The sequence below is a fragment of the Astatotilapia calliptera genome, chromosome 10, assembly GCF_900246225.1.
Source record: "Astatotilapia calliptera chromosome 10, fAstCal1.2, whole genome shotgun sequence".
In the NCBI taxonomy this organism is placed as follows: domain Eukaryota; kingdom Metazoa; phylum Chordata; class Actinopteri; order Cichliformes; family Cichlidae; genus Astatotilapia; species Astatotilapia calliptera.
Window position 1 is genome coordinate 8,036,182 of NC_039311.1, and position 15,351 is coordinate 8,051,532.

General features: G+C 40.6%; 2 protein-coding genes across 3 annotated transcripts; both read right to left on the reverse strand.

Moving 5' to 3' along the window:
- Nucleotides 1-21: 21 nt before the first annotated feature.
- p2rx5 (purinergic receptor P2X, ligand-gated ion channel, 5) lies at nt 22-7,958 on the reverse strand. Of its 2 annotated transcripts, none has more exons than XM_026182076.1 (12): nt 7,767-7,958; nt 6,869-7,019; nt 6,562-6,633; nt 6,328-6,403; nt 6,020-6,104; nt 5,758-5,838; nt 3,465-3,606; nt 1,553-1,686; nt 1,374-1,467; nt 1,217-1,282; nt 953-1,041; nt 22-864 (listed from the first exon to the last, which is right to left on the reverse strand). In XM_026182076.1, coding segments are annotated over exons 1-12 (1,251 nt in total). In that variant the 5' UTR covers nt 7,769-7,958; the 3' UTR covers nt 22-605. The 2 variants fall into 2 exon arrangements, with proteins under 2 accessions (XP_026037861.1, XP_026037860.1); XM_026182075.1 differs by lacking the exon at nt 7,767-7,958 and adding an exon at nt 7,444-7,722.
- A 5,639-nt stretch (nt 7,959-13,597) lies between these two features.
- LOC113031249 (polyubiquitin-B) lies at nt 13,598-15,171 on the reverse strand. The gene is made up of 2 exons (XM_026183275.1): nt 15,053-15,171; nt 13,598-14,361 (listed from the first exon to the last, which is right to left on the reverse strand). The coding sequence occupies exons 1-2, from the start codon at nt 15,138-15,140 to the stop codon at nt 13,664-13,666; spliced, it is 786 nt and encodes a 261-aa protein (XP_026039060.1). The 5' UTR covers nt 15,141-15,171; the 3' UTR covers nt 13,598-13,663.
- Between the last annotated feature and the right edge of the window lie 180 nt (nt 15,172-15,351).

Here is a 15,351-nt window from a genome sequence, read left to right on the forward strand (position 1 = left end):
AATAGAAACAGGAACAGCAAACAAAGGGAGACTCTGCATTTCAGTTTCCATTCATTACACAGAGAATATGTCCACTTGGACTCGTAGAGCATGTCAGGCTGTATTCTTCAGTGTCGCCAGTGAATACTGTGTAAAAGCTTCATATCAAAGCCATAATCAGTACAGTTAACTGAACATACAGCAGAAAGCAGCAACAGTGTTTGTGCATTTTAACAACACAATACATGTGTTGAGCTGTAAAAACACAATTAAGACCACACATTTTCTTATGAATTGCTTCTAAGTGTAGTTTTTAAAAACTTTCATGCCTACTTTTTTTTACTTTTATTACTATATATTGTAATTACTGTCACTGCTAATTGCCAGTTGAGTGGTAATGAATCTGTTTTGAATCCTGACCCTGCTACTTTCTTTGACGTCCTGATGTCATGCACTTTGCACAACATTTACATTCCCCTGGATCAACACATCTTCAGTCAGGGCATCATTCATGCTAGTGACCGTGCTAGCAGTTGTGCCGGCAGGTAAGACGTGGACGTCAGTCCCACCTTTGGGTTCTGCCTCATGCAGGAAAACAAACAGGTGATCTTGCTCTGCCTGCAGACCTAATTGTGAGCCATGAAAGTGATATGATGCTTCGTCTCGGTGCCTTGGGGTGGAGCAGAGTATCGCTGTCCCGTGTTACGTGGAATTGTGGGACCCCTTTTCTCTGTAGGTGGCTGGCTCTCTGCAGAAGATCCTGCAGTGGGCTCAGTTTCTCCTGGATTTTTGATGGAATTTGTAGCCCCTTTCTCTGTCCCTGGTCTTCTGGACCTCTTTTCCCGATGGCCCGTTTTCTCATCTTTAACTTTGGTCCTCTCTTTTCTGTTGCACACAGCATTAGAGAGGTGTGCGAAAGTGAGGAGCAAGATTTAGAAAATGGCAAAGTTTTTGCAAACATATGAAGTCCTACTTGAAGTTGATGATTTCAAATTTCCTCTCTCTGTAGAAGGAGCTCGTGTTCATCATGTACAATAATATCATATCACAGGCAAAGGCTCCCTAAAAGAGAAAAATAAACAAATGAACTGGAACAGGAGAGAATATTACTTTTCTTGGTGGGGATTACACATCATCCACTGTCCTGTAAAATGACAGTTTTTGAACTTAGCACCGTGGTAATTGCACAGCAATCATCCACACATGCATCAGCAGAATATTCTAATAAATTACTCACTGCACCGAGGAGAGCAACACCTGAGCCAATGGCAATTACTGTGGGGACAATATTGAATTTCCCGGCCTGTAAAACAATAACCAGAAACTCACTGTTAATCTCCCACCAGAATGATGTGCTTTAGAAAAAAACTAAACTGCTACTATCTCCACAGTACCTGACCATTGATCATTATATCAAAGCGAATCCCATACACTTTATACAGCGTGCGATAGGTTTCCCCATTTTGATCCTTATAGTATCTGGCATATCTGTAGAAAAAATAGTTGACATAAGATGTAAAGGCTGAAAACATGTTGGAAACAGTGAGCAGAGTGAAGGTAGTGGGTACCATACCTGAAGTTGTATCCCGATGTGATTGAGTTGTTCAAATTAATGTCCAAACGGGTGAAGCTGTACTGTGGATTACACAGAGAATAATCTTTATCCAGGTCACAGTTCCACTCAATGAGAATGCCAACAGAGCCGCCCTGATGGACACAAAGGGTAAATATTAATAGCACATCAGCGGATACACCACAAACCATACCGTACAGAGTGCTTTACAAAAAGTAAAACTTTTTAAACATAACATACCACGACCAGAGAAGACATACGCAGATAAAATCAAGTTACATGAGGCTTTGGCAAGAAAATGCTTATTTTGAACAACTGTGTTCATTTGGGATGTAATTCAGTTGAGGTGCCCTGATCTTTCTCCCTCAGAGCCTCAAACTCAAGTTGCTTGTAACGGGCAACACAGATTTAATTTGGGACCAGCCAATGTGGAGCATCAAAGCTAATAGAGGAATATCTTACTTAAACGCAGTTCCAGAAACTCAGTTTTTCATAACTCTAAACAGAAACTGAAAAGGATTAAATACTACTGAAAACTCCACATGTCCATCATCCATTTTCTTCCAGCTGATTATATAACAGATACATCTACATATACAGATGAAGACCACAAGATGTGTCAAAAAGCTTCACGACAACGACACATAACGACATGTATGTGGATCTAACCAGTTCATGAATGACCCTGCTGTTAGTAGTCTACCAGAGGCTGGCTTTTAATACACAGCTTTACTGTATTTGCATTGCAGAGAGATTCAAGTGTTTGTGGGATATTTGCAGATTTTCTCACAAATCATTAAAGAAATCAGCTTTTTTGTGCAAGCAGACCATCTCCCTATAAATCAATCAACTGATTTGAGTTTGTGTGTCCACAGAGAGATAAACTGTGTATTGCAGAATCTTCACTGTACTTTGTCCTCTTCTAACATTTTATAATGTTAGAAGATCTGCTCAAGAAATCTAAACAAGTGATGGCGAGCTACTGAGACCAGATTTCTATTATAGTTTGTTAGCAAACAACTGTGAGGAAGTGAGGAACCAAAATCACTCCCGCACATAGTCTTAATTGTTTGTCTGTCTGTGTGTTTGTTTGCTGTTTTGCATCCAGAGTTTGTCAAATTTCAATTTCAAATTCATTCATTCATTCTCAAATTTAGTTTGAGGTTAGATATCAATAACAACTCAAGCTGATTCAATTTTGGTCAAAATCTGGTTAAAGTCAAGGTCACACCAAATGTAAAAATCAGTTTAAAAAATCTTCAAACTTCACAACAATATGCTACACCCTGGGGGACATGAGTACCTGAAATTGGCCATTAACATTGGCCTTTAATGTTAGCACCCAAGGTTAAAGTTGACCTTGACCAAAAAAAAATTAAACCATATTGAGTATTATATCATATGAAAGGGCATGCAAAGAGCTGTACGACGCACTTTTTATTTTCTCAATACAACATCCTATGACGTCACCATGATGCTGGAAAGCTTTGCAAAACCACATAATTATATCTTTAAAGCTCATGTTTTACAGCTTATAGAAGTCAAAGATTCCAGCCAGAGCTGCTCCAGTATTAAAGGTAAAGATCATAAAATACACTATTCTAGCATGTAATGCTTAAAAGGTCATTGGTCAAAGGTCAGGGTCATATGAGCTAGGATCATCTCCAAACTTTAAACCAAGATATTCGTCACTGGGGGGGACATAAGAACTTTCTTTTTTTTTAGCTCTTTTTTCAATACAACGCTTGACGACTTCAAAACGACACAAAATGATCAATATGCTACACTAATATACTCCAGTAGATTTCCATGTTAACAATGCTGACATGATCATGAAACATTAAAGTTTTAGCATAGGTCTTAGCCTTCAGGGGAATTTGCTCTCTTTGAGTGTTGTTGTTTCACTTTGTACCTTAACAGCCATTTCCTGGAAGTCATGTCCAGCACTGCTGACAAGATCTCTGAGGCGAAAGATGGGGCAGTAAGGATGATTCTCTTTTTCATAGAAACATCTCTTTAGGTAGCTTTCATCAGAAGTTTCAAGGACATTGGCTCTAGAAGTAATAGACAGCAGATGTGGAGTTAATGATATCAGAAACTTGTGTTTTCACTCAATGAAATGACTTAAGTGAAAAGATGGAGGTTAGAGTTATCGGGGTTTTGCTGATGGCAGCAGATAAGGCACAGCTGGTTCCATGCCTGAACCAGCTGTGCTCTTTCTGTCTAAAGTTTGTATGTTTTCCATGTGCCTGTTTGGGGTTTCTTCTCACAGACCAAAGGCATGCATGTTGTGTTATGTGGTCATTCTGAGTGGCCGCAGGCGTGGATGTGAGAATGTGTGCTCTCTTTTTTGCCCTGTGATGGACTGGCTGCCTGTTCAGGGTGTACCCTGCATCTTAGCTGACATTGGCAGCTAGATGGATAAGCATTTAAGAAAAATGGGATGGATGGATGACTTGAAAGTGCAACATCAGAGTCTGACCACCGGTTGTCATACTTAGGATAATATTGACAATTTGACTGAAAACTTGAATCTCTGAAAATATGATTTTTAGAATATATATTAGTCTTTGGTATTTCTTCCTTTTGCTTTACTAAGACCCAACCTTTGGTCTTCTTTACACCATAAAATGTTGGGCTTGGCCTATTATCCTGCAGCACTGTGAATCCTTCAGATGCAAAACAGAGGCCATGTTTCTGAACAGGAAGGGGCTACTGGCTGAGCGTGAAGGTCCTTTATTATAGACATACTTGTCCAGGGTAGAAAACAACTCTAGACTTCACATCCAGAAGAAGGTGTAAGCCGAAGCATGTAGGTGTATTTTTAGTGTCACTTGCCCACAAAGAAGCTACTTTATTACTCGCATAAACTACTAGGACTGCCAGGACCTGGATTTTTTAAGCCAGTTTTGGTTAGATTCATTCATTTTCTTCCTCCTGATGGTTTTCTTGTGCCCAGTAGTCTGTTACTTCCATAGCACTAGGTGGTCTTCTCAATAAATAGGACTTTTTTCCATTATGTACATTTTTTAATATAACTTTTGCTGACTTTTGCTCACTTGGTCTTTATTGATGTCTTTTGATTTATCTGTTTTTGTTTTGTTTTTTTCCTGCAGTGAATAAAGCTGGATGTATTGATCTTCTATGGCTGCTTTTGGACACTCTGCATCCATTTTCCAGCATTTTAGAGCTCTGCCCTGTGGGAACCTTCACACTCACAATGACCCGGTCAAAGCTCTTTGTTGCTAAGAATAACAGGCTGACTAATGACACTTTTGCTCAGTTATGATGGAATATGTGTTCTCCAAATCAACCTGTTCTATTCTGCTTCAGGGGAAGGAAACAACTCAAAAAATGTTACTTTTTGCACAAAGATGTTAACAAATTCAGTGCCACAGTTTGGCTAGAAATATGGAAGAATCTAAGATTTATCTTCCTTTTTTTATATGATTATAAATCTTTATAACATTTTTTTTTTTTTTTTTTTAAAGGGGAGAAGATTTTTAATGTGATCTCATACCATTTTAACTTTGCCTTAACTTTGGTCCTCAGATACGCACATATGCCTCTGCATCTGTACCACTGTGCACTTCAGAGTTTCACTGTCTGGACTCCAACTAATCTGACTAAGCTTTCTTCAGTGTACACTACAAAAGTGGCGCATGCAGCATGCGTATGTCAGTCAAACCAAAGCTTACACCCTCTAGCTGCAAGCAAAAGAAAAAAACGTAACTGGATACAGGACACTGTAAGATGTGTAGTGTTGCCGGCCATTTGAAGTAAGTTCCATTCAGGCGAAAGCATTACCTCATTAATCACAGGCATGCCAAGATTAGTAGGGGAACATAAGAGATGTATCCGTAATTATAGTAAGATCTTGACAGATGAATTAGCTATAGCTGGGGCATCTCTGTGTATTATTGCAGGACTCGTGCAGGGAACAGCGGAGAGGGTAGCTCAATGGGCTAGCCCATTCTGATCAGACACCTGTCCAGGGCAAGGCTTGCTGTCAAGGACGTCTCAGATGACTGTTTCACTGTCTCACTGAGTGTAATGCACAGAATGGTATAAATAGAAAGCTCTCTGCACCCTAAAGCTATTTAAAGCAGCCACTGGAGCGTGCATATCCCCCCAGGTCACTCTATGCCCCAATCCCTGGAAGACATAGGCACACCAGCAATCAGCAGCCACTTATAGCTACTTACTTGGAGAACTCAAACTTGGGGAACCTGATGAAATTCTTGATGTAGATGGTGAAGTTTTCTGCATCACTCAGTAAGGGCTCTCTGGAAATGAAAGAGACAGGCAGCTGTGTGAAAAAAGAAAAGGGAGGCGACAGCCTATGCCAGTAATAAATAGAACCTGTGAAATATCTGGGTCTGTGTGAGGGATCAGAGCCAGTGTTAATGCAGCAGCAGCTCAAAATGGCAAATTTCCAAAGTTCTGTGAGGGATGATGAATGCTCACGCGGGTCTCTTGTTGTATTCAACGGGACACCAGGCATGGATCTCGCAGGTCCCGGTGCTGTTTAAACACAAGCCAGTCTTGATTCCTAACAGAGAGAGAGAGAGCAAAGAGTTGGCAGGCTGTGTGGTGGAGCTGAACAAGAACTTAAAAAATGAAAAGACACAGAGAGACATAATGAAATGTGTAATATTAAAGAGTGGCGGTATCAGGACAATATTTTGTATTGTTTCATTATACAGATCATAAATCAGAGAATGGAAAAAGCGAGGATAAATCCAAACAAACAATCAGATTTTTACATCCCTCACCATGACCTGCTGTTACAGGCTCCCCCTCCATGCAGTCATCATCAGTTTTGCATCGTCCATCTGGCACCTTGGAACTCTGTTAGAGGCACGATAAATAAAATATATATATATATATATATATATATATATATATATATATATATATATATATATATATATTTTTTTTTTTTTTTTTATTTTTTTTACTATGACTTTTCTGCTTTCAGAAAATGCTAATTTCCTTCCAATACGCACCTCAGCACAGAAGCCCAGCCTTTGATTGGGGGTCTCTATGTAATTTGTTACAACAAAGAACACCTGCTCACCCTGCAAAATAAAATTAAGTCCTGGCAGTGAGATGAAGAAGCAAAATGTTAAACAAATTAGTGCCCCCAAGAAGCTCAATATTGTTAAATCTGCCGAGGCAGACATTGAGACTAATGATACAAGGCAGCCCAAACATTCAATAGCCTCGTAATATGTCTTGACAGGAACATAATTAGCGAGTGCTGCTATCAGTGCCATCAGTGTTGCTATCCTACAAACTAAAAGATAGACTCACATTTGGGGGTATGACATAGTCCTCGGCACTCCACAGGTAAGGCCCCGTCTCAGAAGTGTTGGTCAGAGTGACACCTTTAAGCTTGGTGATGACTGAGCTCTGGATGGCCTCTTCTTTCTCCTGGTACCCCTTCTTCACCACAAACACCCACCTGGGACATTCAGCATAACTTCATGACGTGTTCAATGTAGCCCTTGTCTAAATTGCAGAGTTATGTTATTATTACTAATATTATGATTATTAAAGTGTTTTAGAAAATATCTCGCACATGCATAAGTGGTAAAACGCTTGAAAATACCATAAATTAAAGATTACTGAACGAAAAATCGACTGTTAATAGCAGGCTTGATTGTATAACCACCAGCCACTTAAAAATGTCACACTACAGTTTGTCCTCAACCAGATAACCCACACGGGAGTATTAGTAGGAAAGGCCCATACTGCGCTACCACTTTAACACAAAGTAAAAACCTTTCCACAAGCTCCACTATTTTTAACTTTGTTAGTCACTCTCCCTTTTATTATTCCATAAAGGAAACACGCTAGTTGGAGGGGGTGCATGCAGTTCACCTCACCCAATAATGTATCCCAGCACTGCCAGCTGGTAGAGCCGAAATAATATTCCGATTCTTCTGTTTTCTGCAATGACATATTTCTCCGTTTTGTAGTTGAGAAGAGAAAATAAGAAGCCCCCCCAGCCTGCCATTCCTCCCCGCACGGTGGAGCCGAGTGAGACTGCAGCTCGCAGTCCCCCAGCTGATATATACAGCTGCTTCTCTTGTCATGCAGCGGGCAAACCCACTGAGACAGGGGTCTTCCACTCAGTTCCTTGTGGAAGAGCGACGCAGGGAAAGTTTATGTTGTTGCATGGTTTGATTACACACTCACTTTGACTTACATGAGCTGTGTGCAGCAGCACCTTTGCTAATAATTCATTCCTGTGCAAATACGGCGACTTGTACTTTTCCAACAGCGTTTTCCAACACTGTCATGAGTGTTTACAAGTATAGTAAAATTATTTTTGTAACTGTTGCATTTTTAAAAATTAAAATGTGGACGGAGCGAAACGCACACTTGCCATTGGTTACTACCCTCGAGTTTCAGCTGTTCTTCCTGAAAAAAGCAAATTTCATAGAAAAAGCTATTTACCAAATTCGGCCATGTTTGTAGTTTTGTGCTGTTCTACACTTGTACTGCATTCTGTTTATGTTGTTCACAATCAACATGCTGAGCAGAAACATTTAGTACTTTTTTTTATTTATCGATGGCTCAAATCACAGCACAGTGTTTTGTTTCGGGGTTTCTTTTTTTTGGGGGGGGGGGGGGGATTTATAGAATTTATGTTGCAATGGATAGCCAGTCAAAAAACAAAAAAACAAAAAGAGAGAAAGAAAGAAAAAGAATGACAGGCACTTGACGTCTATAACTGGAAGGAGAACTGAGAATGAAGACAACATATTCATTGTTGAGAAATGCTGCAGAAAGGTTGAGGAAGCTGCAGCAGAGCGCCTTCGCTAACACTCATTCAGGAAGGACAGGTACAGGAAATCTTTAACACTACATGCCATCATGCGCTAATATCTAGTAGATGACATCTGGTTGGCATCTACTAGATATTATTATTATCAGTATTGTTATCATTGGTTGTGATGGTCATCATTTCAGCTTCTGTAACAGGAGAATTTCCCAAATATGGGATAAATAAAGTATTTCTCATCTCATCTAAGACTTGTTTGGTTTTCATAAATACATGCTCATTCTGACTCTAAAGCTTCAAACACTTCTGGTATGTTTCCCTTTTGCATTTTCACTTTGCTGAAATAACTAAGGTGTTTTCCTTAAAAACGAAGAATGATGGCATATGTTGCTCGTAAAACAACATATCAATTAACATCAGTGGGCCTTCGTATGTTTCAGTTACCCATGCTTTTTTTTTTTTACATGATATTTTCATAATTGTCCCACCAAACTATTGTGAAAGGTATACAAAGTGTTCTTCTCTACTTTCACCCTGAGGATGTAATTTTCCACTTCACCTTGACCAATCTATCTTATATGAGCTTGGGATCAGTGAAGCTGTTATTCTATTCAGTTTTTTCTTTGCTTACAAAGTTTTCAACTCATATTAGAAGACTGAAGATGTTTATTGAAATTAGATATCAGAACTGCAGTGCGTTTCACTACAGCATCATCTTTTATGCCCGAAGATCACAGCCAGTTCGTTTTAGTTTTCAACCTTATCTCTTGTTCAAGGATATTTCCCAGGTTCTGAATCCCATGCCATCTTTACTTCTGAAAAGCTAAACCTGTGAATAGGGCTCATTTTATATGTTTTATTTTTATTTTGTGCCAGGTTTTTGCTTCCTTGTCCCAGTGTTTCTGCACCATGTAGCAGGCATCAAATGGAAATGGGCATATACTTCATTATACAATAAGAATTTCTCACATTGTTTGCTATACAGGCAGTGCAGAATTACTAGGCAAATGAGTATTTTGTCCACATTATCCTCTTCATGCATGTTGTCTTACTCCAAGCTGTATAGGCTCGAAAGCCTACTACCAATTAAGCATATTAGGTGATGTGCATCTCTGTAATGAGAAGGGGTGTGGTCTAATGACATCAACACCCTATATCAGGTGTGCATAATTATTAGGCAACTTCCTTTCCTTTGGCAAAATGGGTCAAAAGAAGGACTTGACGGGCTCAGAAAAGTTAAAAATAGTGAGATATCTTGCAGAGGGATGCAGCAGTCTCAAAATTGCAAAGCTTCTGAAGCATGATCATCGAACAATCAAGCGTTTCATTCAAAATAGTCAACAGGGTCGCAAGAAGCGTGTGGAAAAACCAAGGCGCAAAATAACTGCCCATGAACTGAGAAAAGTCAAGCGTGCAGCTGCCAAGATGCCACTTGCCACCAGTTTGGCCATATTTCAGAGCTGCAACATCACTGGAGTGCCCAAAAGCACAAGGTGTGCAATACTCAGAGACATGGCCAAGGTAAGAAAGGCTGAAAGACGACCACCACTGAACAAGACACACAAGCTGAAACGTCAAGACTGGGCCAAGAAATATCTCAAGACTGGTTTTTCTAAGGTTTTATGGACTGATGAAATGAGAGTGAGTCTTGATGGGCCAGATGGATGGGCCCGTGGCTGGATTGGTAAAGGGCAGAGAGCTCCAGTCGGACTCAGACGCCAGCAAGGTGGAGGTGGAGTACTGGTTTGGGCTGGTATCATCAAAGATGAGCTTGTAGGGCCTTTTCAGGTTGAGGATGGAGTCAAGCTCAACTGCCAGTTTCTGGAAGACACCTTCTTCAAGCAGTGGTACAGGAAGAAGTCTGCATCCTTCAAGAAAAACATGATTTTCATGCAGGACAATGCTCCATCACACGCGTCCAAGTACTCCACAGCGTGGCTGGCAAGAAAGGGTATAAAAGAAGAAAAACTAATGACATGGCCACCTTGTTCACCTGATCTGAACCCCATTGAGAACCTGTGGTCCATCATCAAATGTGAGATTTACAAGGAGGGAAAACAGTACACCTCTCTGAACAGTGTCTGGGAGGCTGTGGTTGCTGCTGCACACAATGTTGATGGTGAACAGATCAAAACACTGACAGAATCCATGGATGGCAGGCTTTTGAGTGTCCTTGCAAAGAAAGGTGGCTACATTGGTCGCTGATTTGTTTTTGTATGTCAGAAATGTATATTTGTGAATGTGGAGATGTTATATTGGTTTCACTGGTAAAAATAAATAATTGAAATGGGTATATATTTGTTTTTTGTTAAGTTGCCTAATAATTATGCACAGTAATAGTCACCTGCACACACAGATATCCCCCTAAAATAGCTAAAACTGAAAACAAACTAAAAACTACTTCCAAAAACATTCAGCTTTAATATGAATGAGTTTTTTGGGTTCATTGAGAACATGGTTGTTCAATAATAAAATTATTCCTCAAAAATACAACTTGCCTAATCATTCTGCACTCCCTGTAGTGTATTTGACATTGTTTTCCCAATCAGTGCATTGTTTTATTTACATTTGACATAGTGTGGTATAAACTCTTCCAGTACAATATCATCACAACAACATTGCATTGGAAAAGTTAGAACAATGACAACAACTGTCTAAAAATCAAGATTTTATTATGTAAGTTAATAATTAATACTTCATTAAACTCAACAAATTTTACTATTTGTTCCTATCCTGACTTCTTTGAAAAGTGTCATGTCTGCAAATATCATTTTTCTTTGACTTCCGTGGTATTAGAGCAGCTGATTTCAAGGTGTAGAACCTAATACTAACCATTTTAATGCATCTTTTCCCACATCTGCTTCAGGGCAAATATTTGTGGTAGTAAGCTATACCAACTGTTAGAGTTAAATTGTTAAATGTTTGTCATTTTTATGTTTACCATTTGTACAGTGTTTTAACTCTGATGAAAGAAATTCCACTGTCCTTCCCCCCAGATTCTCGAGGTTCTGGTGGGGGCTGTAATGTTTTATTGCAGATACATCCTATCTGGAAGATAGGATGTAGCTTACATCTTCTTTTGATGTAAGCTTCCTGCGTTTACGACCCTTTGGTCAGCAGGAGGTCTGACACACACACACACACACACACACACACACACACACACACATTTTTACAGAAGTTCACACATATACATAAAATGCTTTGTCTTAGAACCAAGGGGGCGTGGCTTTGTTCTGACGTGTTTTGTGTGAACTGTCTCTCAATAAAAGGTAGCAGGAGGAGGTCAGATCTGGGGGTCATTTTCGTGGTGGACACAGACGAGGCCTCCCTTGCGCAAATAATCGATTGATCGACTGTCTTGTTTTCTTCATGATGAATAAGTCTCTAGAATTAGCGGGGCTTGTGGAAACACAGACCCAACACCAACCAAAATGCCATGCATGCTCTCACCTTAGAATCTCGATTTCAGTAAACGGTGTTCGGTAAGATTTCTGGGACTGGATTTCACTGGAACACCTGGAGCCTGTGGCCCTGCGAATTCATGTAACCAGAATGAAGATTGATTTGATTGGAGAACTTGTAGTAAGCACAGAAGTAAGCTCCTTCTCCCTCTCCCCTCTCCCTTATCTTTCCTGCTTAGTTTCTTGTTTGATGTTCAGTAAAGACTCTGGATTCGTGATTACTAGCAAGCTTTGCTTACTGTGTAACTGAGCAGACATTACACGTAAGCCACCTCACTCCCGGGGGGGCGGGTCTCACTTTTGCGCAGCGTACTACACGGAACAGGTATATTGAAGCAGCATTAATGAACAATATTAGTCAGATGTTCTACACTTCTCATGTCTTTTGTATAGTCTCGCTTATTCTCTAACCCCAAGAGAGTCTCCCAGACTTGTTCTCTAAAAACCTACAGAAGAATTATGGATTTCATCAACTGGTCCCTTAACGAAACTGACAACTCCTGAGCTTGGGAGAGCCTGATTGTCCTGCAGAGACGTTTGCTGCCGGATACTCGATGGTCGGTTGCGCCGTGTGTCTGGCGACACTCTTGATGGAGGACTTTGAATGACATCTACCAATTCGGAACCATGATAACAGAGTTCTGGCTGATTGGAGCTGGCTCGGACCTGGCTTATCGCCACAAGGCTGGCCAACATGATAGACAATGGGCAGGGCTGTGAGTACTCAGACTGTGTTTTTGTGGAACACAATATGGATAAGATCTTGGAGAAGCTCATGGCTCTGCAATATAGGTAACATCTTGAAGAAGAACAACAGGAATTGAGAGACCTGGTGACCAGTGACGGACATTAGACCAACTTTAAAATTTTAAGCATTTTGTTCGCACCAACCAAAACAACTACCATCTTCATCTCATGTGGCCTCCCTGGTGCCAGCTGGATGCTCAAGGCAAAAGCTGACAGAATAACAATTCTCTCCCTTAGATAACAAGACTGTGTTGTGATTCTCTTCCCCCTCCTTCAAGGCCACCCGCGTGTCGACTGAAGATTGTTGACTTTTGCTTAACTGGGTGAAAGGACACTTTCTCTCGACTGAACACGGAACACACACACACACACACAAGCATGTACACTGACACAGACCTACACTCACCCCCTCTAAAGCTTATGTCTTCCATGTTGCGAGATGTGATGATTCATGTGCTGAGGTGTTTTTTTCTGTTCTCAAACTGAGCTCCCCATTGGAGCTCAGTCTGGGGGGAGTTCTTTTTTCTCATGTTGTGCATTTTCCATTGTTATACCTCTCTGACCCGTCTTCCCCATGTGATGTTTGTGTAATGTATGTATGGTCGGAAGGGTAAGATGGCACTGGCAAAGGTCGGCAGCTTTAACCCAATTTCCTTCGGGGTCAACCTTCAGGATCAATGAAGTTTTATTGATTGAATGATTCCTGTGGCATTTCATGAATAACAAGCTTCATCTTGCCACAGTGTGACCAGTCAAAAGCTCAATTTCTGTTCCAGAATTTCAGTAAACTGTAAATAACACTTTTCACTTAACTGGTCTGAAGAGAAAAACAAGTGCGCTCCACTTATAAAGGGTGTAAAGCAACAAAGACTAATTATTAAAGAGCATGGGCAGAAGCTGAGTTTATTCAAATTTTTATTAAGCCATCAAAAGCCCAACTTAACATAACACAAGTTGATTAATATACAGCATAAGATGATTTATCATGCAAGTGCATTTTAGTAAGGCTGTATATGCATTTGAATCAAAGGGAAACCGCCCTAGAATTTAATCTAATCCTTTATTTAGTTAGGTTCTGTTGCAAAGTAAATAAAAACACTTAATCATTTATTGGCCACCCCTGAGACGCAGGACAAGGTGGAGGGTGGACTCCTTCTGGATGTTGTAGTCAGAGAGGGTGCGGCCATCTTCTAGCTGCTTGCCGGCAAAGATCAGCCTCTGCTGGTCAGGGGGAATGCCTTCCTTATCCTGGATTTTGGCCTTCACGTTTTCAATGGTGTCACTTGGCTCAACCTCCAGGGTGATGGTCTTGCCAGTGAGGGTCTTCACGAAGATCTGCATGCCACCCCTGAGACGCAGGACAAGGTGGAGGGTGGACTCCTTCTGGATGTTGTAGTCAGAGAGGGTGCGGCCATCTTCTAGCTGCTTGCCGGCAAAGATCAGCCTCTGCTGGTCGGGGGGAATGCCTTCCTTGTCCTGGATTTTGGCCTTCACGTTTTCAATTGTGTCACTTGGCTCAACCTCCAGGGTGATGGTCTTGCCAGTGAGGGTCTTCACGAAGATCTGCATGCCACCCCTGAGACGCAGGACAAGGTGGAGGGTGGACTCCTTCTGGATGTTGTAGTCAGAGAGGGTGCGGCCATCTTCTAGCTGCTTGCCGGCAAAGATCAGCCTCTGCTGGTCGGGGGGAATGCCCTCCTTATCCTGGATTTTGGCCTTGACATTCTCAATGGTGTCACTGGGCTCAACCTCGAGAGTGATGGTCTTACCAGTTAGGGTTTTCACAAAGATCTGCATGTTTTCTCCTGTGAAAAAGATTCCATATTACCAATAATAAAACATAAGGCACACACACACACACACACACACACACACACACACACACACACACACACACTAATAAAGATATTTGATCAGCATGCTGTGCAATAGTACTGTATTTGTAAAATGCTGGGCAATTATTTCTTCCTTGTAGAAACGCACACCAAAATTGGCTTATGCATACGTTTTCTTTATATACTATCAGTCGGTCTACTAGTTATCCTTCCAGCAGGCGCGATAAACAGGACTGAGTCATACACCAGTTTTATAACATACTGGTAGGAAACCGGTGTTTCGCGTACCAGCGCCATTTTAACATAAGCGATTGTTGTTTGCCTCCTTTTTGTCCAGCTGACGTTACAACCGAATGGACGGTAGCCATTTTTATTAGTTAACGTTAGCGTTTTTACGGCATAGTTCATAGAAAGCATCTTGCTTCCAACGTAACATAACGACAGTATTCGTTTTAGAATTGATATATCAGGTGCTAAACAAGTTACATCTTTACAGTCACTCGTTATATAGCTGTTGGGTCGCACATTAAAAAATAACTAAATGAAGAACATTTAAAATGTGTTTCACAGATCAGCGGAAAAGCAGTTGATGTCAGAAATCTAACAAAAACCGCTTTTAAAAAAAAACGCATAGTCATACTTACAGCTTGAGTTCACTTACGTTTCCTTGCTCTCACAGATACACAGACACCACCCTCTAACTGCAGTTGCCAAGGGAAACAGGACTTTTTATACTGGAGAAGCGTCATCGACTGATATTCATCCGCAAATAAAACTAGATCCATGTTCTAGCAGTTTTTATTGTATTAGTATTGTCCAGTGTTTTCTTTTGATAGGGAAAATTTACATTACATTAAACGGACTTTTGTATGTTTGCTTGTTTCAAACTGTAGTAAATGAATCTATTTTTCTGCCCCAATAAAGTGAATAAAATGAATGGCCCTAAAAATAATTCACAAC